Source organism: Loxodonta africana, chromosome 17, assembly GCF_030014295.1.
Source record: "Loxodonta africana isolate mLoxAfr1 chromosome 17, mLoxAfr1.hap2, whole genome shotgun sequence".
Taxonomy (NCBI): Eukaryota; Metazoa; Chordata; class Mammalia; order Proboscidea; family Elephantidae; genus Loxodonta; species Loxodonta africana.
Genome location: NC_087358.1, coordinates 31,498,472 through 31,523,609, shown reverse-complemented (window position 1 = coordinate 31,523,609; position 25,138 = coordinate 31,498,472). Strand labels below are relative to the sequence as shown.

At 42.3% G+C, this 25,138-nt stretch overlaps 1 protein-coding gene across 7 annotated transcripts in view; it reads left to right on the top strand.

Moving 5' to 3' along the window:
* The first annotated feature begins 11,338 nt into the window (after nucleotides 1-11,338).
* Nucleotides 11,339-25,138, top strand: part of LMO7 (LIM domain 7) — a 281,227-nt gene continuing 267,427 nt past the window's right edge. For 4 of the 7 annotated variants that reach the window (XM_064270026.1, XM_064270025.1, XM_064270024.1 and 1 more), the window contains exon 1: nucleotides 11,548-11,691. In XM_064270026.1, the coding sequence (XP_064126096.1) occupies nucleotides 11,632-11,691 (60 nt within the window). In that variant the 5' untranslated portion in view covers nucleotides 11,548-11,631. Of the gene's footprint in view, nucleotides 11,692-25,138 lie in introns of all 7 variants that reach the window. The other 3 variants (XM_064270029.1, XM_064270027.1, XM_064270028.1) reach the window with 3 other exon arrangements.

The window sequence follows — 25,138 nt, the reverse complement described above, 5'->3', positions numbered from 1 at the left end:
GGAAGTCAGCAACAACGGAGGGCTTCTCTGCCTTTCATCTCTCATCCTCAGCTAACCGAGCAGCAGCATGAGAAGACGCTGAGGGCCTCCTGCCTCCAGCCATGGATGGAAGCACTCATCACCAACCTAAGGCTGTAGGAAACACTTCTTCAAGTTTTGTCGGCCTTTTGGGGAAGTGCTTTAATATGGGATTCACCTTGTGCTTCTCCCTTTTATTTTCTGGCCAATCTGCACTCCCTCTCACCTTTGTTTCTTAAACATGATCTGTAGTATTTTGGCTCCTGTTTTTTTTACCTGGCTTCCTGTTATGAATTGAATTGTGTCCCCTCCAAAATTGGTGTTGTAAATGTTAACCCCTATACTTGTGGAGAGCCCTGGTGGTGCAGTGGTTAAGTGCTTGGCTGCTAACCAAAAGGTTGGCACTTCAAATCCACCAGCTGTTCCTTGGACACCCTATGGGCCAGTTCTACTCTGTCCTATAGGGTTGCCATGAGTCCGAATCAACTCCACAGCAATGGGTACAGGTTTGTACTTGTGGAATGGACTTGAGGGCAACGGGTTTTGTTTGGTTTTTACACTTGTGGCAAGGAACACTGGTGGCCCAGTGGTTAAGCACCCAGCAATTCAAACCCGCCGGCCCTCTGCAGGAGGAAGATGTGGAGATCTGCTTCAGTGAAGATTTACAACCTTGGAAACCCTATGAAAAACCCAAACCAAACCCATTGCCATTGAGTCATTCCAATTCATAGCGACCCTATAGGACACAATAGAGCTGCCCATAGGGTTTCCAAGCAGCCAAACACTTAAACGCTGCACCACCAGGGCTCTTTGGAACCCTTATGGGGCAGCTCTATTCTGTGCTATAGCATTGCGATGACTCCCATAGTACTGAATTGACTCATTGGCAACAGGTTCATATTTGTGGATGTAACCCCATTTGGGAATAGGGTTTTCTTTGGCATGTTAATGAGGTCATATCAGTGTAGGGTGATATGAAGCCAATAACCTTTGAGATATAAAAAGCAGATTAAGCACAGAGAAACCAGTGGAGATGGGGAAAGGTAGATGCCACATCACACAAAGATCACCAAGAAACAGCAGAGCAGAAGCTGAAAAGAGACATGGCGCCCTGAATTGGAACTTCTAGCCTCCTCAACTGTCGGAAAATAAACCTGTTTGTTAAAGCCATCCTCTTGTGGTATTTCTGTTATAGCAGCACTAGCTAAGACATTTCTATTTCCAAATATAGAATTGAGCCCAACTGTCTGAATATCATGATATAAAATGATATAAGTACATCATAATCCTCTAACAACACTGAGGAATATGTTTTTTTGTGGGTGGAGATGGGATAACTCAGACTTAATTATTATTTTTACTATATTTCTTATCTATCTTCTAGCAGCAATTTTTTTCTGTTAATTAAGGTGTTATATAAGAAATATACACGGAAGCCAGATGTTGGCTATCTCAGGACCCACAAGTCTGACCCTTTTTGAACCAGCACTGACCACAATGCAAAATTCAGTTATTTTATTTAAAAAATTCCTGTTCTCTTTCAAACCCCACCCTCCATACCAGGTCCCTTCTCTCATATAATCTTTGCCCTAGCTATCATCAGTACAGCTTCCTTCCCCTCCTTCCTCATTTATAGCACAGAGTAGCCCCCCACACCATGCACCCTAATGCCTCTCAACCCTAGCCTACCCCACCCCTTGGAAGAAACTTGGGTCTAAGTCACACTTCGACTGTACCGAAACATTTCCTAACAAAGCCAGCCTCGCCCTGTAGAGCAGTGGTTCTAAACTGAGGGAAATTTTGCCTCCCCCACCCCCAGGGCAATGTCTAAAGCCATTTTTGTTTGTCACATCTGTGGGAATGCTACTGACATCTAGTGGGTAGAGTCCAAGGATGCTGCTGAACATCCTGCAATGTACAAAACCAAAAACACCCATTGCTGTTGAGTTGATTCCGACTCATAGCGAACCCCATAGGACAGAGTAGAACTGCCTCATAGGGCTTCCAAAGTTGTAAATCTTTATGGAAGCAGACTGTCACATTCTTCTCTCCTGGGGTGGCTCATGGGTTTCAACTGCTGACATTTTGGTGAGGAGCTGAGCACTTTAATCACTGTGCGGCTATGGCTCCTTATGCACAGGACAGCTCCCCCCCCAAAAAAATTAAAACAAAAAAACAGTGAAGTCAATTCATGTGTGTTAGAGTAGAACTGTGCTCCATATGACTTTCCAAGGCTGACTTTTTAGAAGTAAATTTCCAGGCCTTTTTCTGAGATGCCTCTAGGTGGATCCGAACCACCAACCTTTAGATTAGCAGATGAGCGCATTAACTGTTTACACCATTCAAAGAATCCAACAAAGAATTATCCAGCCCAACTTGTCAACCATGCTTCTGTTTAGAATCCCTGATGTAAACAAATCCTTGCATTAACTGTCAAGCAGGACTCTAAGTTGAGGGCCAGTGAATAATAAATATTTTCTACTCTGCTATTGTCAATGGTTCATTAAGAGTTATAGGTTTTACACACACACACACACACACACATGTACACACATACTCTTACTTCAGTCAATAACACTTTGTTAAACTCCAGCTATGTGTCAGGCACTGAGCCAAGCACTCCTAAGTTGTTTATGGTCCAATGAGAAAAATAAACAATATTACCTCATGGAAAAGTGTATGATTATATAAAGAAGAGCTACCAAGCCTAGTCCAGAATGACCTGCAAAGACTCATTGAAGGGATCCGAGAAGGAAGAGGCCTGAGCTGAGCCTAAAAGAATAAATTAGAGAAAGTCAGATAAAGTTGGGAGAGAAGCACATTTCACACAAAAAGAAAAGTATGTGTCAAGACATGTGGTTAGAGAATTGCACAGCGGTAAATCCTCAAGGATGCCACTTAAAGCAGTGGCAACCATGTTGTTGTTGTTAGGTGCTGTCGAGTCAGTTCTGACTCATAGCGACCCTATGTACACCAGAACAAAATACTGCCTTGTCCTGTGCCATACTCAACAATCGCTGTTATGCTTGAGCCCATTGTTACAGCCACTCTGTCAATCCATTTTGTTAAGCGTCTTCCTCTTTTTCACTGACCCTCTAATTTACCAAGCATGATGTCCTTCTCCAGGTACTGATCCATCCTGATAACACTTTCAAAGTATCTGAGATGTAGTCTCATCATCCTTGCTTCTAAGGAGCATCCTGGTTTTACATCTTCCAGGACACATTTGTTTGTTCTTTTGGCAGTATGTGGTATGTTCAATATTCTTTGCCAACATCACAATTCAAATGCATCAGTTCTTCTTTGGCCTTCCTTATTCATGTTCCAGCTTTTGCATGCATATGAAGCTATTGAAAACACCATGGCTTGGGTCAGGTGCACCTTAGTCTTCAAGGTGACATCCCTGCTTTTCAACACTTTAAAGAGGTCTTTTGCAGCAGAGTTGCCCAATGCAATGCATCTTTTGATTTCTTGACTGTGGCTTTCATGGGCGTTGATTGTAGATCCAAGTAAAATGAAATCGTTCAATTTTTTCTCCATTTATCATGATGTTGCTCATTGGTCCAGTTGTGAAGATTTTTGTTTTCTTTATGTTGAGGTATAATCCATACTGAAGGCTGTGGTCTTTGATCTTCATTAGTAAGTGCTTCAAGTCCTCTTTGCTTTCAGCAAGCAAGGTTGTGTCATCTGCATATCGCAGATTGTTAATTAGTCTTCCTCCAATCCTGATGCCCCATTCTTCTTCATATAGTCCAGCTTCTCTGATTATTTGCTCAGCACACAGATTGAATAAGTATAGTGAAAGGATTCAACCCCGATACACACCTTTCCTGATATTACACCACGCAGTATCCCCTTGTTCTGTTGTAACAACCGCCTCTTCATCTATGTACAGGTTCCTCAAAAGCACAATTAAGTGTTCTGGAATTCCCATTCTTCGCAATGTTATCCATAATTTGTTATGATCCACACAGTCAAATGTCTTTGCATAGTCAATAAAACATAGGTAAACATTTTTCTGCTATTGTCTGCTTTCAGCCAAGATCCACCTGACATCAGCAATGATATCCCTGGTTCCACGTCCTCTTCTGAACCTGGCCTGAATTTCTGGCAGTTCCCTGTCGATATACTGCTGCAGCCGCTTTTGAATGATCTTTAGCAAAATTTTGCTTGCATGTGATATTAATGATATTGCTTGATAATTTCCACATTCGGTTGGATCACCTTGCTTGGGAATAGGTGTAAGTACAGATCTCTTCCAGTTGGCTGGCCAGGAAGCTGTCGTCCACACTTCTTGGCATAGACGAGTGTGCACTTCCAGAGCATCATCCGTTTGTTGAAACATCTCAATTGATGGTCTGTCAATTCCTGGAGCCTTATTTTTCACCAATGCCTTCAGTGAAGCTTGGACTTCTTCCTTCAATACCATTGGTTCCTGATCATATGCTACCTCTTGAAATGGTTGAACATCCACTAATTCTTCTTAGTATAATAACTCGGTCTACTCCTTCCATCCTCTTTTGATGCTTCCTGTGTTGTTTAATATTTTCCCCCATAGAATCCTTCATTATTGCAACTTGAGACTTGAATTATTTCAAGTACTTCAGGATAGATCTTGAAATATTCTTTTTGCCAATGAACACAACAATCACAGCTATTGCTTAAAGGCAACTGGGAGTCCTATATGGAGGGGCTCATGGGAGTACAGCACAGTGTGATTCACATTTTAGAAAGTTTACTTGGCTGTAGTGTTGAAGGAGCCAGAAACTAAAGGGATTATTTCTGAAATCTAGCTGAGAACTAATTAAGGTGTGAACTAAGGTAGTAAGGATGGAGGTGGAGAAGAGGGACCAATTAGAAATATATTTAGAAGATAGAATTGACAGGACTGGGGATGGGGTGGAAAAGGGAATGAGAGACAGAGTCCAGCATGATGCCCAAATATTAGGCATGGTACCGTTTACCAAGTCACAGAAGGCAGGAGGAGGTTGAAGTTTGTGGGACAAGGTAGCAAGTTAAATGTTACAGACATCTTTGTATCATACAAATTTCTCATAAAGTAGTACCGTATACAAATCTCTTACAAAAATTTGGAAAAGAAAGAAAAATACTAAATGTTCATCCAGAAATACCCCATTACAATTTAGGTGGAGGATTTTCCAATTTATTCTATGTAGAAAAAATATGCACACATTTTAAAATATATGATTATAAATTAGGGTGCTTTACACACTGTTCTTTTTCACTTTTCATATTGTAATATATATTATTTAATTAATTTTTTATTGTTGAAAATAAAACATTTTAAATATCTCCCTGTGTTATTGAATATCCTTTTACGTTTTTAATGACTGTAGAATATTCCACTGTATGGAAGTACTGTAATTTACTCCACAATTCCTATTGTTGGAGGTTTAGATTGTTTTGGAATTTTCTCTTTCTTTCTCTCTCTTTCCGGTTTGTTTTGTTTTTTAGAAATTATGCTCGGTACCATTCTGGGTTGAGTTCTCAGACGCAGACAGAAATGGAGCTTGAGGTGCAAGATATTTACTAGAGATTGATGCCTGTGAAGGGAAGTAGGAAGAAGCAGGACTGGGCAGAGGGAGAAGATGAAAAGTGGCACATACCCCACCACCTCAGCAGACTCTTTGGTCTACTGCAATGCCCATCAGAGTTGTCCCATATTGGGTAGAAATGGCTGGGCTTTTGTAACTTCAGCTCACTCAGTCACCAGATGCTGGCTCCTTCGGGAAGGGCATGACCTCGGGGGAGGCCCCTTGCAGCTGAGGCAGACCCTGCTGGCCACCCTCCCCAGTACTGAGCAGCAAAACCTCCTCTGAAAGGAGATTTGTGCAGTGCATCGCCATGTCCACCAGAGATGCTCATTTTGTACATATACCTTTGCTTATATCCTTAGGATACATCCCTGTCTGATGCAAACGGTTTGTGGTCGACTGTTAATCTAAAGATTGGTGGTTCAAACTCACCCAGGGCACCACAAAAGAAAGGCCTGCATCCATAAAGATTACAGGCAAGAAAACCCTATGGAAGGGTCCTACTCTGTAATACCTCGGGTTGCCTTGAATTAGAATTGATTCAATGGCAATGGTTTTTGTTTTTGTCTTTAGGATAAATTCTCCGAAGTGGAATTCCTGGGATAGAGCATTTTAAAAACATTTAATATTTGTTGTCAAATCATCTTCCAGAATGATTGTACCAGATTCTCCCACCAGCAGTTCATCCCCAATGTATGAAAGCATGACAATTGTACTGTTTTATGTTTTTGAATAATAAAATGTGCCTCAAGTTCTTTTGGAACATAAATAATATTTATGATGTTTTATTATTGTGAGCTTTATTTTAAACTCCTAAGGCAGGTACTTTTGTCTTTAAAAAAACCCCAGTGCCGTTGAGTCGATTCCGACTCATAGAGGACAGAGTAGAACTGCCCCATAGAGTTTCCAAGGAGCGCCTGGTGGATTCGAACCGCTGACCCTTTGGTTAGCAGCCATAGCACTTAACCACTATGCCGCCAGGATTTAAAGCTGTATAAATCTTCCAAGAAAGATAGAGCACTCTAATGACTGATGTTAGGAAACAAAGAATTGGATTTGGGTCTTCTGTGTTGCAAACTTGCAACATTGAAGAGTCTGAACAATTGCTGGTGCCTGAACTAGCTTGAAACAGAATTTGCAACACCATGATGGTTATATGTTATATGTCAACTTGGCTAGGCCATGATGCTCAGTATTATGTAATTATCCTCCATTTTGTGATCTGAGGTAAGGGGCGTTTCCTTGGGGGTGTGGCTTGTATATATAATATATGGATGTTCTGGCAAAGCTCTCTGTCTCTCTCAGTCCTGCATCTGACTCATTATCATCTGACCTCTGGTTCTTGGGACATGAGCCAGCAGCCTCTGTCTGAATCCTCAGATTTTGGGATTCGCCAGCTCCTGCAGCCCCGTGAGCTGGCAGCCTGCTGTCTGACCTGCCAGTTTTTGGATTTGTCAGCCCCTGCAACCACATGAGTCAGAGGAAGCCTCTAGCCTGATGCCTGATCCATGGATTTGGGACTTACCAGCTTTCACAACTATGTGATTCATTTCCTTGAAATCAATCTCTGTCTCTCGCTCTCCATATATATATATATATATATATATACACTTCACTGGTTTTGCTTCTTTAGAGAACCCAGCCTAAGATAAACACCGTATAACTCTTTTCATATGATTATTTGAGTAAAAACAATGAAATCGACATTTATTAGATAAAGTTCATATTTGATATACTACTGTTAGAAAGTGAGATGAATGGCAAATATTTATCACTTACTGAGTGCTTATTAGATGCTAACCAATGCCTTGGGACTCTCACATTTAATTCTTATAACTATTTGAAGTAATTATTATCGTCACATTTTTCACATGATAAAATTGAAGCTCAGAGAGTTTGGTAACTTGGTAACCTAAGTCATTTGGATTCCTAAGCGTATGCACTACTTACAATCCTGTGCTGCTCCCTTAAAAGCTATGTCAAGTTACAAAGTGGCAACTTTAAACAGCATAATATATATTATAATAATACATTATACATACACGTATATACTCTGCTGTTTAAAGCTGTTACTATGTAACTTTGTACCACTCTATAGAGTGTAGTGTGTATCTGTGTGCCCTGGAGTCTATACATATATCCAAACCCAAACCAAATCCGTTACTATCTAGTCAATTCTGACACATTTATATATATTGTTGTTGTGTGCCATCAGTTGATTCTGACTTACAAGGACCCTGTGCAACAGAATGGTACTGTCTCATAGGGTTTCCAAGGCTGTAAATTTTTATGGATGCAGACTGCCATATCTTTCTCCCTGTGGAGCAGCTGGTGGGTTCAAACCACCAATCTTTTGGTTTGCCACTGAGTTATTAACTACTGCGTGATCAGAGGTCCTTATTGTGCCACCCGGGCTCACTATCTGTGTTAGAAAACCAAACCATTTGCTGTTGAGTCGATTCGGACTCATAGCAACCCCATGTGTGTCAGAGTAAAACTGTGCTCCACAGCCGATTTTTCAGAAGCATATCACCACGCCTATTTTCCAAGGCACCTCAACGTTATTCCCCCCCCACATCCCACCACCAAAAAAAAAGAGAGAGGGGGCGGCGAGAAGGGTATTCCAGGTTAAAAAAAAGTAACCAAATGTGTGGTCCTTGATTGTGTCCTGGACTAAGTCAGGTGTAAAAGACATTTGGGTTCAGTTGGGGGAGTTTTAATCTGGACGGGGTATAAATGATACTAATTACTGTTACCTTGAGTTACGTGGGAAACCCTGGTGGTGTAGTGGTTAAGTGCTACGGCTGCTAACCAAAGGGTCGGCAGTTGGAATCCGTCAGGCGCTCCTTGGAAGCTCTATGGGGCAGTTCTACTCTGTCCTATAGGGTTGCTATGAGTTGGAATTGACTCAACGGCACTGGGTTTGGTTTTGGTTGAGTTAGGTGTGACAGTGGTATCGTGATTATACAGGAAAGTGTCCTTTTAAAACGCAAGATGCATATTAAAATCTTTAGGAGAGAAATATCAAAATGTGCATATTTACTTTATAACTTTTCAGCAGAAAAGACGATGAAGCAAATAAGGCAAAATGTAAATGTTAAATATAGGCGGTAGGTTTAAAAAACCAAACAACCAGTTGCCTTCCAGTTGCCTCTGACTCATGGTGACCCCATATGTGTCAGAGTAGAACTGTGCTCCACAGAGTTTCCAACGGCTGATTTTTTGGAAGTAGATTACCAGGCCTTTCTTCCAAGGTGCCTCTGGTGGACTTGAATCTCTGTTAGCAGTCAGAAACTTGTTTACAATTCCCAGGGACTCCAGGCAGCAGATCTTAGGTATTCATTATATTAGTCTCTCTCCTCTATGTTTGATGTTTTTCATAATAAAAAACAGACAAAAAATGAATAAGGGGTTGCTTTCTTCATTTTTTTTTTTTTTCTTCATAGGTGAGTGAAGACCAACCCTTGTCTTCTCCAAAGGTGAAGCCATCAAACGGGTGGGAGGGAAGGGAAAAGCAAGGTTATTGCTCGTAGGGCACTGAGTTTTGGTGTACAGTGATGAAAAAATTGCATTGATTAAGGATAGGGTGGCACAAAGGAGCCCCGGTAGTTCAGTGGTTAAACGCTTGGCTGCTAACTGAAAGGCCAGTGGTTTGAACACATCAGCCACTCTGTGTGAAAAAAAAAAAAAATGTGGCAGTGTGCTTCTGTAGACCTCAGCCTTGGAAACCCTATGGGGCAGATCTACTCTGTCCCATGGGGTTGCTATGAGTCAGAATCGACTAGACGGCGAAGGATTTAGGGTTGCACAGCCAATTAATGTAATTGCTGTCGATAAGTAATACACCTGTAAAAAGTTGAATTGGCAAAGGTTGTGTGATAGATATATTTACAATAGCAAAACAGCAGCTACTGAGGCTCCTTACGTACAACCAAACACCTCATGGGCTTTGGTTTCTTGGTTTGGAGGTTTAGGGTCATGGCACATCCCTGTTAATTGGCCTACTGGTGTGTTTAATGCTTTCGTTCTATTTCTTAGTTCCTTAGGTAGCACTTGGGGTCTTAAAACTTGCAAGCAGCCATTTAAGGTACAACTGGTCCCTATTCTCCTGAAGCAAAGAGGAGGGAATGTCAAGAATAGGAGGAAGAAACGGAGTGTGCAGCAGATTGCCTCCGTGAACAACTTGCCTTCTTTGCCATGAGACCAGAAGAACTGGATGGTGCCTGGCTACCATTAGCAAACTTTTTGATCAAAGACTCTATAGAAGAATCCAGATCAAAAGGCAAAAAATGCAGAATAGAATTTCAAATCCTCATGGGCTCCAGACTTTCTGGAGCCCTGGAGGCTGGTTGAAGCCCTGAAACTATTGCCCTGAGATAATCTTTAAACCTTAAACCAAAAATATCCCTTGAAGTCTTCTTAAATCCAAGCAATAGGTTAGCTTACAGTAAAGAATGTCTGTCATGACCATTATACTCTTTTAAGAACTATCTATATGGGAATAAAGTGACAACAGCCATTTGAAACAGGAAATTTAGGGAGAATGAGTTTATGTTAATGAGCGAGGAACATCTTAGAAAAGGAGGGTAAGAATGTTTGCAAAACTTGAAGAAAGCTATCAATGCCAGTGAATTGTACATGCAGAAACTGTTGAACTGGTATATGTTCTGGTGTGTATATTCTTAACAAAAAGTAAAAGAAATTATTAAAAAAAAAAAAAAAAGAGGAGGTCTGGGCAAAACTTCAGAAGGAAGAACAGGCTGGAACATTCAAACGGTTCCCAAGGAGTTTAGATTTACAAACAGGTTTCTTTCCCAAGATCTGATTTGACTGCCGGTGCGCAAAGGACCCACAGTAAGACAACCCGTGTGCCCCCTATCCTACACACCTCGCTCAAGGCCCCTGCGGATAAAAGAAGACCTGTCCCCTCACTGCCCCCTGAGTGTACCTAAACTACGGGGCAGCGGGGGCGGAGCGGACTTGTGAAGCTCGGCGCGAGGGCGGTCAAACTGTCCTGAGTGGGGCCGAGCGGCCATGGGAGAAATGTAAGGTTCCCTTCCGCTGAACCTACTTGGGGCGGGATGGGGGTTGAGTGGCTGATAACGTCCACTTCACCCACTTGGAGGCGGGGCCGATGGGGTCCAGGCTGGAGGAAATTGGCTGCACGTGCCAAGGCCACTACCCTCACCTGCCGCCAGGTGGGAGCGGGAACGGCCGCGCACCTGGTGGCGGAGCCCAGCCTGCAGCCGGATAGCGGCAGGGGCGCGGAGTAGGCTTGAGTGACAGCGCAGGGCCGGGCCGCGGGCTGCGCGTCTCCGCGGGTCGCTCTCCCCAAGGAGAAGTTTCCTGGCCCGGAAAGGTGCAATTGTGTGCAGCTATTCCTGGTATGTCAGGCGGGCCCGGCGGCCGCGAGCCCAGAAGGCGCGGTTTCCAGGGGCGCCGGGAGAGGGACGGCGGCACGGCCGGCGGAGGCGGGAAGGATGCGGCCGCGGGGGCGCGTCGCCTCCCGGGGAGCCGCGGTCCGGGCGGGCAGCGCGGGCGCGGGAGCGTGGCCCGGGCCGCGGCCGTCTGGCGGGGGATGGCACCCCACGGCCCAGACAGCCTGACCACAAAGGCGGCCGCGGCCGGGGGCCTCGGGGAGCCGCGGGAGGGCGGACGGAAGCGGCGACTCGGCGGGCCCGACGTGGGCGGCGGGTGGGCTGGGCGGGGCCATTCCCGGAGGGCGGTGGCCGCGCTGCGACTTTTCAAGTCCAAACAGTCGTCTGGGCTGGTGCGGCTCGCGCTGCCTCTGGGCGTCCCCTCCTCTTCCCGCCCTCCGTCCCCTGCACGGCTCCCTGCGGACCTTGCTTCGTTTAGAGAAAGCAAAGTCTTCAAATACCCGTGGATTGGAAACATTAACAGACTGCAGAGCGCAACAAAAGGAAAGAGCCCCGGCGTCGCGGAGCCGGGTTGGCGGCGGCCCGAGTCCCCTTTGCGAGACGCGCGCGGCACTCCCGGCCCCTGCGCGCCCCCACCGAGTCTCTCTGTCTCACTCCCTCTTGCCCTAGTCGTCGGAGGGATGGAGGAGGCCGAGGCCGACTGCGCTGTGGCGTTCGCCGAGGCTCAGAGATGGGTGGAGGTGAGTGCCATTTACTCCTCTCGGTTCGGCACGAGTGTGCGGCTTCCGTGCGTGCGGCCGTGGGAACTCTGTGCTTTAGCCTCTTTACCTTCGCCCGAGCGTTTGGTTTGCGTGTGCAGTTTTGGAAACTTTGGAAGTTTTGCTTCCCCTAAAAGCCAGCTTTTAAAAGGTCTCGCTGGCTTCCCCGAGCGGCTCTGCCAGGGCAGAGTTGAGCGCCCCCCAACTCCGTTCGGGGACCGCGCATCCTCGTGGACCAGCGCAGGTGGGCTCTGGCTCGCCGGGGATGGCTTTCTAGGGAGCACAGGCCAGTGGGTGCGGCGCCGAGCTGGCCAGGGTCCGCTTGTGGTTTTCTTTGGGGTGAAAGCCCGATACCTACCTGAATGCGCAGTGTATTTAAATATGTTGGGGGAGGGGAAGAGGAGGATGGGCAGGTGGGGGAAGGAAGACACCTTTGCAGCACCTGCTGAGAGGCAGCATCCGGGAGCCTAGCGCGGGGCGGGGGGGTCGGGGCCTGTACTCATTCAGTTTCGGCCTTGATGAGATTAAGATATCGTGGGGCCACGCACTGAAGAGTTGTTACTTTCCCAACTGTGCCTCGTAAACAACTGACATCCTCCATTCCCTTATTTCCTATTGAAAAGTTAGATGGTTTCTTGGAGGTTTCTTTCTGCTTCTTCATCAACCCCTTGGGTTATCTTTATTTGTAGAAAGTTAACACCAGGACTTGTTAACGCTTTAAAACCCGTTGCCCTTAAGTCGATTCCGAGTCATAGCGACCCAATAGGATTGAGTAGAACTGCCCCATAGGGTTTCCAAGCGGCTGGTGGATTCGAATTAACGACCTTTTTTTGGTTAGCAGCTGAGCTCTTAACTACTGCGCCACCAACACTCTAGCTGTAATTTTATTGGATGAAAAAGATGATTTTTCTAATAAGAGGCAAAATTCTTTGGAGCAGATGTGAAGTGCATCCATAAATTAGTAACAACTGTTTATTAGAAAACGGTAGTTACACCAGTCTTGCAGAACATTGGGAGTTAAAGATGCCACTTGCTGGTCTGTTCAACATACTGACAGACTAAAATTAGGCTTAAAGATTATTCTATGTGGAAAACAATGTATTCAAGAATCCCATAGCAAACTGCATTTAAAAATAATACATTTGTTCTTAAAGAAATAATATATGTATGCATGTGGACAAAGTACAAAGAATGATCTGTAATTTCTTACACCAAGTAAAGAATGTGAGTTGCATTGCCCACTAAGCAGTAGGAAAAAAAAAAAAAAAAAGGCAGTAGAGGATCTAAGAAATTAGCTTTAGGTGTCTTTGTGGACCGAAACTTTGAGTTCGTCTGAAGGTGACTTAGAAATATGTGAGTGGAGGGCATGGGGAGGTTGGGAGAAGAATAAACAGGTATTTAGAAAGAAATGAGAGTGGAAAAATTCCAGCAATGTAGTTAAATAACTTCCCTTGTTCATAAACTCTGAAAAGCAAAGGCTTCCAAAGGTAATTTTCCATTGGTAGTATTGTGCATAATTTTAGAAAAGAAATCAAACTTGCCTTTTTGTATTTGAGTGTTGGAGGTGGAGGTGGGTGAAGGGAAGGAAAAGGGAGGTTTTTTCTTTTTTCTGTCAGATATGGTGCTTGTGTGGAGTTTGTATCTGCATATATTGTATTTGCTTCGGGAAAACAAAATATAGATGATTTCAGACCCATTTCTTAAGTATGCAGATTTCTGAAAATGGAAAATTCCTCTTATAATTGTGTAAGGTTACTGTGAGAAATTTGTATGTAATAAACCCAGGGAAAGTATATCTTTTATGGATATCGTTGTGCATGGTAAAGGTTCTCCTCTTTCCGCTCCTATCCCACTCCATCTGAAAGTGTTTATCAGCAGTGATTTGGCAACTCTGCAATGTGCTTTGCTCATCATTAGCAGAAAGTTTAGTTTTTCTGAAGACATGATTTCACCCTTTTAGTAGAGTTAATGGTATTAAAATGAAGTGATTTTATGTTTTTTGTGCCCCACAGAGCAAGGCAGTACTTACTTTCACTGAAGATATGTGAATAATTTACATATTCACGTATATTTTCGGTATACTCTGGGCATTCGAAGTGATAGCAGTGTGTTCACTGTTGTTGTTAGGTGTCCTGGAGCCGATTTTCGACTCATAGCGACCCCATGTGACAGAGTAAAACTGCCCCATAAGGTTTTCTAGGCAGTAATCTTTATGGGAGCAGATCACCTGATCTTTCTCTCATGGAGCTGCTGGGTGGGTTTGAACTGTCAACCTTTTGGTTAGCAGTCCAGCGCTAAACCATTGTACCACGAGTGCGCCTCGTGTTCACTGTTAGGTTCATTTTATTTCTCCAGTTAGTGTCCAGATTTATCTGTCTTGTTAGCTTTGCCTTTACAACAACCAAAGCATATATTTTAAATAATTATTCCTGCCAAAAGGAAGAGAATGTATGTTGACTCTCTCCTTGCCACAGCCTCTTAGCTCTACAAATTCCTTATATGAAGATAAAATACTGATTCCAAAGTATATTTTACAAAGTGTTTTGGAAAGCAAGGAAGAATATAGTATACATTTTTCACCTGCTTGCCAACGTTTTTGCTCTGTTTTTCTCTTTCTGTCATTCTTTACGTTTATTGAAGCATAAATGGGTCATTTATATACACATACACACATGTATGTGCTATAAATAATATATAGTATAATATATAACATATAGTATTAAAAAAAACCAAACCAAACCCACTGCCGTCGAGTCGATTTCAACTCATGGCAACTGTATAGGACGGAGTAGAACTGCGCCACAGAGTTTCCAAGGAGTGCCTGGCAGATTCAAACTGCCAGCCTTTTGGTTAGCAGCCGTAGCACTTAACTACTATGCCACCAGGGTTTCCAAATATATATAGTGTAGTATAGAATAATATATAATATAAAATAAAATATAAAAAATATATGATATGATATAATATACTATCCAATCTTCTATATAATATATATAATCAGCTACCTTTATTCTCAACTGCAGCTTTGAATCCCTCAAGGTTAAGAAACTCCAATAACCTGTACACCTGGACTATATGTCCTTGCCATTTTTCGTTCTCCATCTGTGATTTTAAATAGCTATGGTTATTCTCAAAATCAAAGTTAAAGTTTATTTTTTTTTTTGGAGGGGGCTGAGGGCTAGTGGTTGTTCTTCAGCAAATTATTATCATCATTTTGTGACTTTCAAATTGTATTTATATATTTAAGAGTGTACATACACTAAACTTGGGTTACTCTGTTCAGGGACCAATATTGCAGTTCAAAACAATTGAGAAACGTTACCCTGTATAATAACTCAGCATAATGATATTGGATTATTACCTGGTTGGAAATACTGCTTGGAATATTAACATAGCAGGGCTAGTTCATGATTAAACACTGGTTTAAAATCAAGTAATGTAATGGTTTGAAGGCAAAGGCAGAGAGGAAGTTTGATTCTAGCAAGGTCTTGGAATGGGTGATGAAGTGGTAAGAAATGTAGCCTGGACTCTAATTTTAGCCCTCTTCTGCAGCACCTTTTAGTTTTCTGTGCCTCATAGTTGCCTCTGTCTCTTTCTGTTTAGGGGCATTAAAAAGCCTTTCAGTAAACAGAGAAAATCCTGGTGAGATTGAAAATTGAGTATATTGCTCTTTGCATTGGTTGGAATTTAAGAGAAAGACCAGTTTCCAGCCTGTGAGTTAATGTTGCTGTCTAGTTGAAGGTTTAGATAGAGTAGTAATTTTTACAGCTGGAGCAGGAGAATTAGGCTAACTTAACTCACCACCTTCCCGGTCACCTTCCCTTCCTGTTACCCCTGCGCTTGATTCTTTCTATGTCGCTGTCACCCTATAAAAGGACCTAGAAGATGCCAACTTGAGCTCACGGCCAACTCTGGCACCAGAACCGGAGTTGTTCTTCACTTACTTCCAATTGATCTGTTTCTCCACATGTCCCAGTTTTTTATCCTTCTGGGATTTGCTGGTCACCACCTTTTTTCTTACTTTACCTTTGATGCTAAATGTTTTCAAGAGTTGCATTCCTTGGCTCCTTTGTTGATATTGGCAAAATCCTAAGTGGTTTCCCTCATTCTCTGTAGACTGCATCCTTTCTCCTTGTGGATTCCAGCCTGTGGTCATGCTGGGGTACATGAATCCACAGTGCATACCAGCACTGACTGTAGCCTCAGAGTCCTGTGGGTGTATACTATTGCTTTTTCAACTTATGTGGAGGGAGTCAGAATGGATGCCATTCATTTGAAAATTGTACTAAATTCAGTGAAGCTTATTTGGTGATTGCAAACAGTTTCAATCAACAAATGTGAAGATTAAAAATGCTGTGATGGCAAAAATTTGTTGACATTTTTAATGTTAGAAAGAGATTGTTATACTAGCTGTTGTGGCCAAAATGATTTGTTCAAATATAAACCTGATTTTGTTGGTTCCTTGTTTTCGGGAGAGTTTCGAAAAGATTAAAACAAAAAAATTATTGTAAAATTATATGTAACAAAACTTGCCATTTAAACCATTTTTGGTAAAATTTTTATTGTGCTTTAAGTGAAAGTTTACAAGTCAGTCTCATAAAAAAGTTTATATATACCTTGCTGTATACTCCTAATTGCCCTCCCGCTAATGAGACAGCCCGCTCCTTCCCTCCACTCTCTCTTTTTGTGTCCATTCCGCCAGCTTCTAACCCCCTCTGCCCTCTCATCTCCCCTCCAGATAGGAGATGCCAACATAGTCCCAAGTGTCTACTTGATCCAAGAGGCTCATTCTTCACCAGCATCTTTTTCTAACCCATTGTCTGGTCCATTCCCTGTTCTGAAGAGTCGGTTTTGGGAATGGTTCCTGTCCTGGGCTAACAGAAGGTCTGGGGACCATGACCACCGGGCTCCTTTTAGTCTCAAGTCACATCGTTAAGTCTGGTGTTTTTACGAGAATTCGGGGTCTGCACCCCGCTGCTCTCCTGCTCCCTCAGGGGTTCTCTGTTGTGTTCCCTGTCAGGGCAGTCATCGGTTGTGCCGGGGCACCGTCCAGTTCTTCTGGTCTGAGGCTGCCTTTTAAACCATTTTTAAGCATGCAATTCAGTGCATCACCACTGTTTATATCCAAAACTTTTTCACCACCCCAAACAGAAGCTCTGCACCTATTAAACAGTAACTCCCATCTCCTCCTCTCCTCAACCCTTGGCAACCTGTAATCTACTTCTGTCTCTATGAATTTGTCTACTGGAGATATTTCATGTAAGTGGAATCATATAATACTTGTCTTTCTCTGTCTGAGATATTTCACTTACTGTTTCACTTAGTGTTTTCAAGATTCATTCATATTGTAGCATGTATCAGAACTTCATTCCTTATTTATGGCTGAATAATATTTTGTTGAATGTATATACTGCATTTTGTTTATTCATTCATCTGCTGATAGACACTTGGGTGGTTTTCATCTTTTAGGTATTGCGAATAATGCTACAATAAACATATGTGTACAGGTATTTGTTTGAATCTTTTTGAGTATATACCCTGGTGGCGTAGTGGTTAAGTGCTATGGCTGCTAACCAAACGGTCGGCAGTTCGAATCTGCCAGGTGCTCCTTGGAAACTCTATGGGGCAGTTCTACTCTGTCCTATTGGGTCGCTATGAGTCGGAATCGACTCGACGGCACTGGGTATAGTTAGGAGTGGAATTGCTGGGTCATACGGTAATACTGTGTTTAACTTTTTGAGGTACTACCAAATTGTATTCCAGAATGACTTCCCCATTTTGCCATCCCGCCAGTAATGCACAAAGGTTCCAATTTATCCACATCTTGACCAATGGTTGTTATTTTCTATTTTTCTGATAATAGCCATCCTAGTGAGTATAAAGTGGTATGTCATTGTGGTTTTGATTTTCATTTCCCTAATGATTTTTTTTTTTATGATTAGTGATGTTGAGCATCTTTTCACGTGCTTATTGACTGTTCCTGTATTTCTTTTGGAGAAATGTCTGTTGAAGTCTTTTGCTCATTTTTTTGATTGGCTGTTCGTCTTTTTGTGGCTGTGTTATTGTTAGGTGCTGTTGAGTTGGTTCTGATTCACAGTGACCCTGTGTAGAACAGAATGAAACACTGCCTGGTCCTGCCTCATCCTCACGATTGTTGTTATGCTCAAGCCCATTGTTCCAGTCACTGAGGGTCTTCCTCTTTTTTGCCGACCTTCTACTTTATCAAACATGATGTCCTTCTCCAGGGACGTAACATGTCCAAAGTGTGTAAGATGAAGTCTTACCATCCTTGCTTCTAAGGAGCATTCTGCCTGTATTTTCTTCCGAGACACATTTGTTCATTCCACTGGCAGTCTGTGGTATATTCAGTATTCTTCACTAACAACGTAATTCAAAGGGGTCAGTTTTTCTCCTGTCTTCTTTATTCATTGTCCAGTTTCTGCATGCATATGAGGCAATTGAAAACACCATGGCTTGGGCCAGGCACACCTTAGTCCTTTAAGTGATATCTTTGAGACTGTTAACCAAAAGGTCAGCAGTTGGAATCCACCAGCTGCTGTTTGGAAACCCTATGAGGCAGTTCTGCTCTGTCCTGTAGGGTTGTTGTGAGTCGGAGTTGACTCATGTGCAGTGGGTTGGGCCTGATTTTGGTTTGCTCTTTAACACTTAAAAGACGGCTTTTGCAGCAGATTTGACCAGTGCGGTGCATCATTTGGTTTCTTGACTGCAACTTCCATGGGCGTTGATTGTTGATCCAAGTAAAATGAAATCTTTGACAACTTCAATCCTTTCTCCATTTATTATGATGTTGCATATTGGCCCAGTTGGAGCACCTTTGCTTTCTTTATGTTGAGGTGTAATCCATACTGAAGGCTGTGGTCTTTGATCTTCATCAGTAAGTGCTTCAAGTCCTCTTCGCTTTCAGCAAGAGGTTGTGTCACCTGCATTTCGCAGGTTGTTAATGAATCTTTCTTCAATACTGATGCTGCGTATTATTCATGTAGTCCAGCTTCTTGGATTATTTTCTCAGCATGCGGATTGAATAAGTATGGTGAAAGGATACAACCTTGACTCACACCTTTTCTGATTTGAAACCACGCAGTATCCCTTGTTCTGTTCAAACGACTGCCTCTTGGTCTGTGGACAGGTTCTGCATGAGCACAATTAAGTGTTCTGGAATTCCATTCTTTGTAATGTTACCCATAGTTTGCCTTTGTATAGTCCATAAAACACATGTAAATATGTTTCTTGTATTTATTCTCTTTTTTTCAACCAAGATCCATCTGACATTAGCAATGATATTCCTGGTTCCACATCCTCTTCCGAATCTGGCTTGAATTTCTGGAAGTTTCCTGTGTTGATATATTCTGCAACTGCTTTTGAATGATCTTCAGCAGAATTTTACTTGATGTGTGATACTAATGACATTGTTCGATAATTTCTGCATTGAGTTGGATTACCTTTCTTTGGAATGGGCACAAATATAGATCTCTTCCAGTCGGTTGGCCAGGTAGCTGTCTTCCAAGTTTCTTGGCAGAGATGATTGAATACTTCCAGCGCTGCATCTGTTTGTGGAAACGTATCGATTGGTGTTGTGTTAATACGTGGAGCCTTGTTTTTCACCAGTGCCTTCTGTGCAGTTTGGACCTCTTCCTTCAGTACCACCAGTTCTTGATCATATGCTGCCTCCTGAAATGGTTGAACGTCCACCAGTTCTTTTTGATATAGTGACTCTGTGTATTCCTTCCATTTTCTTTTGATGCTTCTTGCATCATTTAATATTTTCCCTGGCTTAAAAAAAAAAAAAAAGCCAGTAAAAACTTTACGAATATCAGTGGTTGAGTTGTAGGAATTCTTTATGTATTCTAGATGTTAAATCCGTATCAGATACATGGTTCCAAAATATCTCCACCCCCTTCTGTAAGTTTTCTCTTCATTTTGTTGATAAAATCCTTTGATACATAATTTTTTAAAATTTTAATAAAGTCCAATTTATCTAATTTGTCTTTTGTTGCTTGTGCTTTTGGTACATATCTAAGACTTGGTTGTATAAAACAAGGTCTTTCAGCTTTATTCCTTTGTTTTCTTCTTGGAATTTATGGTTTTTGCTTTTATATCTAGGTCATTGGTACATTTCGTGGTAATTTTTGTATATGGTATGAGGTATTGGTTCAGCTTCATTCTTTTGCATGTGGAGATTCGGTTGTTCTAGCACCATTTGTCTAAGAGACTATTTTCTCCTCATTGAATGGACTTGGAAACCTTGTTGAAAATCAGTTGGCTACAGATGTATGGGCTTATTTCTAGTCTGAACTCTGTTTCATTGGTCTGTGTATTTATCCTTCTGCCAGTATCACAGTTTTTATTACTGTAGCTTTGTAGTAAGTTCTGGAATCAAGAAGTGTATATCCTACTTTGCTTTTTTTGTTTTGGCTATCCAGGACCTTGGCCCTATTGTACAAATTTGAGAATCAGCTTTTTTGCAGAAAAGGACTGTTGGAATTTTGATAGGGATTGTATTGAATCAGTAGGCTGCATTGGGTAGTACAGGCAGTCCCTGGGTTACGAATGTCTGACTTAGTACAACCTGTACTTATGAACCAACTCCCGAAAAGCCTATCAGGGAAAAACTGACTTGGTCTTCAGGCCCCTGGGCTCCCATCTGCGCCGGTGCCGCAGTGGGTCCTTGGGCAGCCACTGGCAGTGGGCAGGGCCCTGCAACATGGTGTGCCCACCGTGGCTTGCAGCAACGGGTGGAGAGCCCACATACACTTGCCTCCCTCGGAGCTTGGAAAAGGCCGGCCCCACCTTCGTGTGCCCCAAGCACTGCTGCTCCATTCTGCACGAACCTAACTGCTCCAGTTTACATGCAAATTCAATTTAAAGACAGATTTAGGAACAGAACTTGTTCATAATCCAGGGACTGTCTATTTCGAAATCTTAATATTATGTTAAGATTGTTGAACATGTTGATGAACATGGACTGTCTTTCCATTTATTGAGTTCTTTTAAAATTTTTCTCAGTGATGTTTTGTAGTAATCAGCGTGTATATCTCTCCCTTCCTTGGTTAAATTTATTCCTAGTTATTTTATTTTTTTAGATGCTATTGTAAATGGAATTGTTTGCTCAATTTCTTTTCCAGGTTGTTCATTGTTGGTTTATAGAAACACCACTGATTTTTGTGGCGTTGTTTGTGTGTTGATCTTGTACCTGTCAACTTCGCAGAATTCATTTATTAGCTTTTGTAGCTTTCTTATAGATTCTTTGGCATTTCCTATATATGGAAACATGTCATCTGCAAATAGAAGTAGTTTTACTTCTTCCTTTCCAATTCTGATGCCTTTTTTCTTTCCTGGCCTCTTTGTTCTGGCTACAACTTCCAGTCCAGTGCGGAATACCACCATCACCAGTTGCCCTTGAGTCAGTTCTGGACTCTAACCTCCGACCTTTTGGTTAACAGCGAGCACCTTAACCTTTTATACCACCCGGCAGCTCCACAGTGTTGAATAGCAGTGGTGAAAGTGGGCATCCTTGTCTTCTTCCTGATCATGGGGGAAAGTTTTCTGTTTTTCAGCAGTGAGTATGATGTTGTCATGGATTGAGTTGTGTCCCCCAAAAATGGGTGTATCAGCTTGTTTAGGCTATGATACCCGGTATTGTGTGGTTGTCCTCCATTTTGTGATTGTAATTTTATGTTGAGAGGATTAGGGTGGGGTTGTAACACCACCCTCATGGAGGTCACCTCCCTGATCCAAGGTAAAGCGAGTTTCCCTGGGGTGTGGCCTGCACCACCTTTTATTGCTCAAGAGATAAAAGGAAAGGGAAGCAAGCAGAGTTGGGGACCTCATAACACCAAGAAAGCAGCACTAGGAGTAAAGTGTGTCCTTTGGATGTGGGGTCCCTGTATCTCAGAAGTTCCTTGATCAGGAGAAGATTGAGGACAGAGACCTTCCTCCAGAGCCAACTGAGAGAGAAAGCCTTCCCCTGGAGCTGACGCCCTGAATTTGGACTTCTAACCTACTAGATTGTGAGAGAATGAATTTCTCTTTGTTAAAGCCATGCACTTGTGGTATTTCCGGTGACACTAGATGAGTAACACAGATGTTAACTGTGGTTTTTTCATTAATATCTTTGTCATGTTGAAAAATTTCCCGTTTATTTCTAGTTTGAGTGCTTTTATCCTGAAAGATTGTTGAATTTTGTCACACACCTTTTCAGCATTAATTGAGATTATCATTTTTTGTTTCCCTACGTTCTATTAATGTTGTGTATTCCATTGATTTTCTCATGTTGAGCCACCCTTGCACGCCTGGGATAAATCCCACTTGGTCACAGGGTTATCTGTAAAGGCATATATTCTTTTTAATATGCTGCTGAATTTGGTTTTCGAGTAATTTGTTGAGGTTTCGTGAAAAGATTATAAAGTGCACAGTCATTAATGTGGCATTCACAGCCCTTTAAAATCTGGTCCCCGCCAATGTGTCTAGCTTAATTTTGGGTCATTTTCTCAATAACTACTTGAGTGGTTGCCAGATTGCATAGAGAGATTAAGGGCACAGTTTTGGAATCAGACAATTTTTCAAGTCCTAACTCTGTGACTTAAACCCTCTTTAGTTGTTGTTAGTTGCTGTTGAGTTGATTCCAACTCATGGTGACCCCATGTGTTCAGAGTAGAACTCCTCCTAAGGCGATTAAGGCAGTGACATATCGGAAGCAGATTGCCAGCTCTGTCTTCCAGGGTGCCTCTGGGTGGGTTCCAACCGCCAACCTTTGGTTTGGTAGTTGACTGCGTAACCGTTTACGCCCCCCAGGGACTCCTTTCTTGAATCCTCTGGCCCTCAGTTTTCTTACGTCAACCTCACAGGGTAGTTGTGCCAGTTAAAGGAGATCGTGACTGTAAAGCAATTTTTGTTAGTTGCCATCAAGTCGATTCTGACTCGTGGCGATGCCCTGTGTTACAGAGTAGAGTTGCTCTATAGAGTTTTCTTGACTGTTATCTTAACGAAAGCAGATGGCTAGGCCTATCATTCCCAGTACAGCCGGGTGGGTCGAAACCACTAATCTTTAGGTTAGCTGTAGAACATTTGTGTCAACTAGGGACCTTCGTAAAGCAATTAGTAGTCCTAATTGTAGTTTGTGTTTTCTAGGCACACGGCAGCTGTTTTCTCACCTCTGTGCTGGTATGCATAGTATAAGCCTATTTCTTGTTTGCCTAGTAAACTTCTCCTCATTTTTCCATACTTGGGTTACCCAAACCAAAACCAAACCCAGTGCCATCGAGTCGATTCTGACTTATAGCAACCCTATAGGACAGGGTAGAGCTGCCCCATAGAGTTTCCAAGGAGCGCCTGGCGGATTTGAACTGCCAGCCCTTTCGTTAGCAGTTGTAGTACTTAACCACTACGCCACCAGGATTTCCACTTGGGTTACAGTCAGCCTGTATGCGAAACCTTTTCTAAACGCCAAACTTCCATTTCCATCAATGCCCTTTCATTTCTGTTGCTTGCTTAAATCTCTCTGTGTGCACTCGGTGCTATAATTCTGTTTTTCCATATTGGACTGTGAGCTTACTGTGGGCAGGAACAATATCTTTATCTTTTGCTTGAAGGTTTGCCTTTGTGTTTGGTAAATGCTTGTTGAAGGAAAGAACAATCTTAAGACCATAGCCTTAACAACATTAAAAAAAATAGGGTTTTAAGGGCTCAGACCTCATTTCTTCTCCAGGTGGACACTTGCTTCAGTGTCCACAGCTGAGTTTGCTGCGTGGGCAATTGTTTGGTTGGGATCAGCTCCAGGATATGCCTTCATCCCATCTCCTGCCAACTGGGTGCCAGCATGTACTTGCCTGTTTACTTAGCATTTCCTATGTTGTCCTAATCCTGTTTCTGAGTGACATCACTCTACCTCTGACCTCTACTTAACAATTTCTCTCATGGGGACTTCTGTTCAGCCATTTAGTCATCAAATAATACCTACTGTGTATTGACTGTGTGTCAGGCACTTTGCAGCGCTTATTGATTCAATAGTCAAATTCTTAACCTTTTACCTGAGTGTTCCTCCAGACAAAAGCCCACTCCCCGAGCAACAGACATGGAAAGAAACAGCGCTGTCAGATAATTGCTATGACGGAAGTTTGCACCATGTGTAGTGATGGCATATAAGAGGCAGCCTGCATCTGCTTGGTGAGTCAGGGCAAGCTCACAGAGAAAGCAGCATTGGAGCTGAGGTTGGTACGAGGCTAATACATTTGTCCGCGGGACTGGGTCATTGTTGCTTATTAACTTGTTCTGAGATCTTAAAGTTGCATACAACACAATTTTCAGGAGTTGCTTAGGGTAGTTTATTTTTTATTGAGGTAATATTTAGTCATACAGTGAAATGCACAGATTTTAAGTGTGCAGAGTTTTGTCAAATGTATATGTATCTGTGTAACCAGCACCCCAGTCAAGGTGTAGAATGCTTTTATCACTTAAGAAAGTTTCCTTTCAGAAGGGTACCTCAGTCTACACTCCTCCTACAGGTAACCACTTCTCATTTCTAGCACAATAGATTTATTAGGGTACTTTTGAACAGCCAAGAAATGCTTTAATATCTATTGCTCTTTTTTTTTTTCTATTTGTTCTTTAATGCAGTATTTTATTATTTCTTGAATGCAACACCTTTACTTGGCAAATGGGAAAGGACCATGGGAAAGGGAGGGGTGGCAAAAGATGGGGGAGTTCACAAAAGTTGTTTGGGAAGGAACTGAGTTACATAAATAGGAATCAGGGTAGGGATGCTGTTAGAGCAGGCTGAGTACAGGGAGTGTACACAGATGTGTCAAGGTATTTCCTGAAGACATGGAAGGAATCTAACACAGTCATTCTGGATCCTTCCAATGTACTGATGTAATGAAATCTGGAAAAGGACCTCTTTCTTAAAGTGGAAAAATAAAAAGAACTTTGTACCTCTAATAAAACAGTGTCCTTGAGCCAATTAGAGAAGTGGACTCACTGGACCAAAGGGATTGAGTGATTTTATGGTTTTTTTTTTAAGATTTATTTTTTGTTGTTAAGAATATACGTGGCAGAAGTACACCAGTTGAACAATTTATACTTGTACAATTTGATGACATTGATTACATTCTTCAAGTTGTACAGCCATTCTCATCCTCCTTTTTTCGAATTGTTTCTCCCCTGTTCACATAAACTCATTCTTCCTAAATTTCCTATCTTTCGAGATGCTGATGTCAGTTTGATCCCATATAGATGATTCTTCAAAGAGCATAATGCTCAAGGCAGACATTATTTACTAATTAAACTAAGTTATTGTTTGCTTTTAAGCTTTCAGGGAATATTTTTGGTTTAAGGCTTAAGATTTAAAGATCATCTCAGGGGGTTTTGGAGGTCCATATAGCCTCAATGGCTCCAGAATGTCTGGATTTCATGA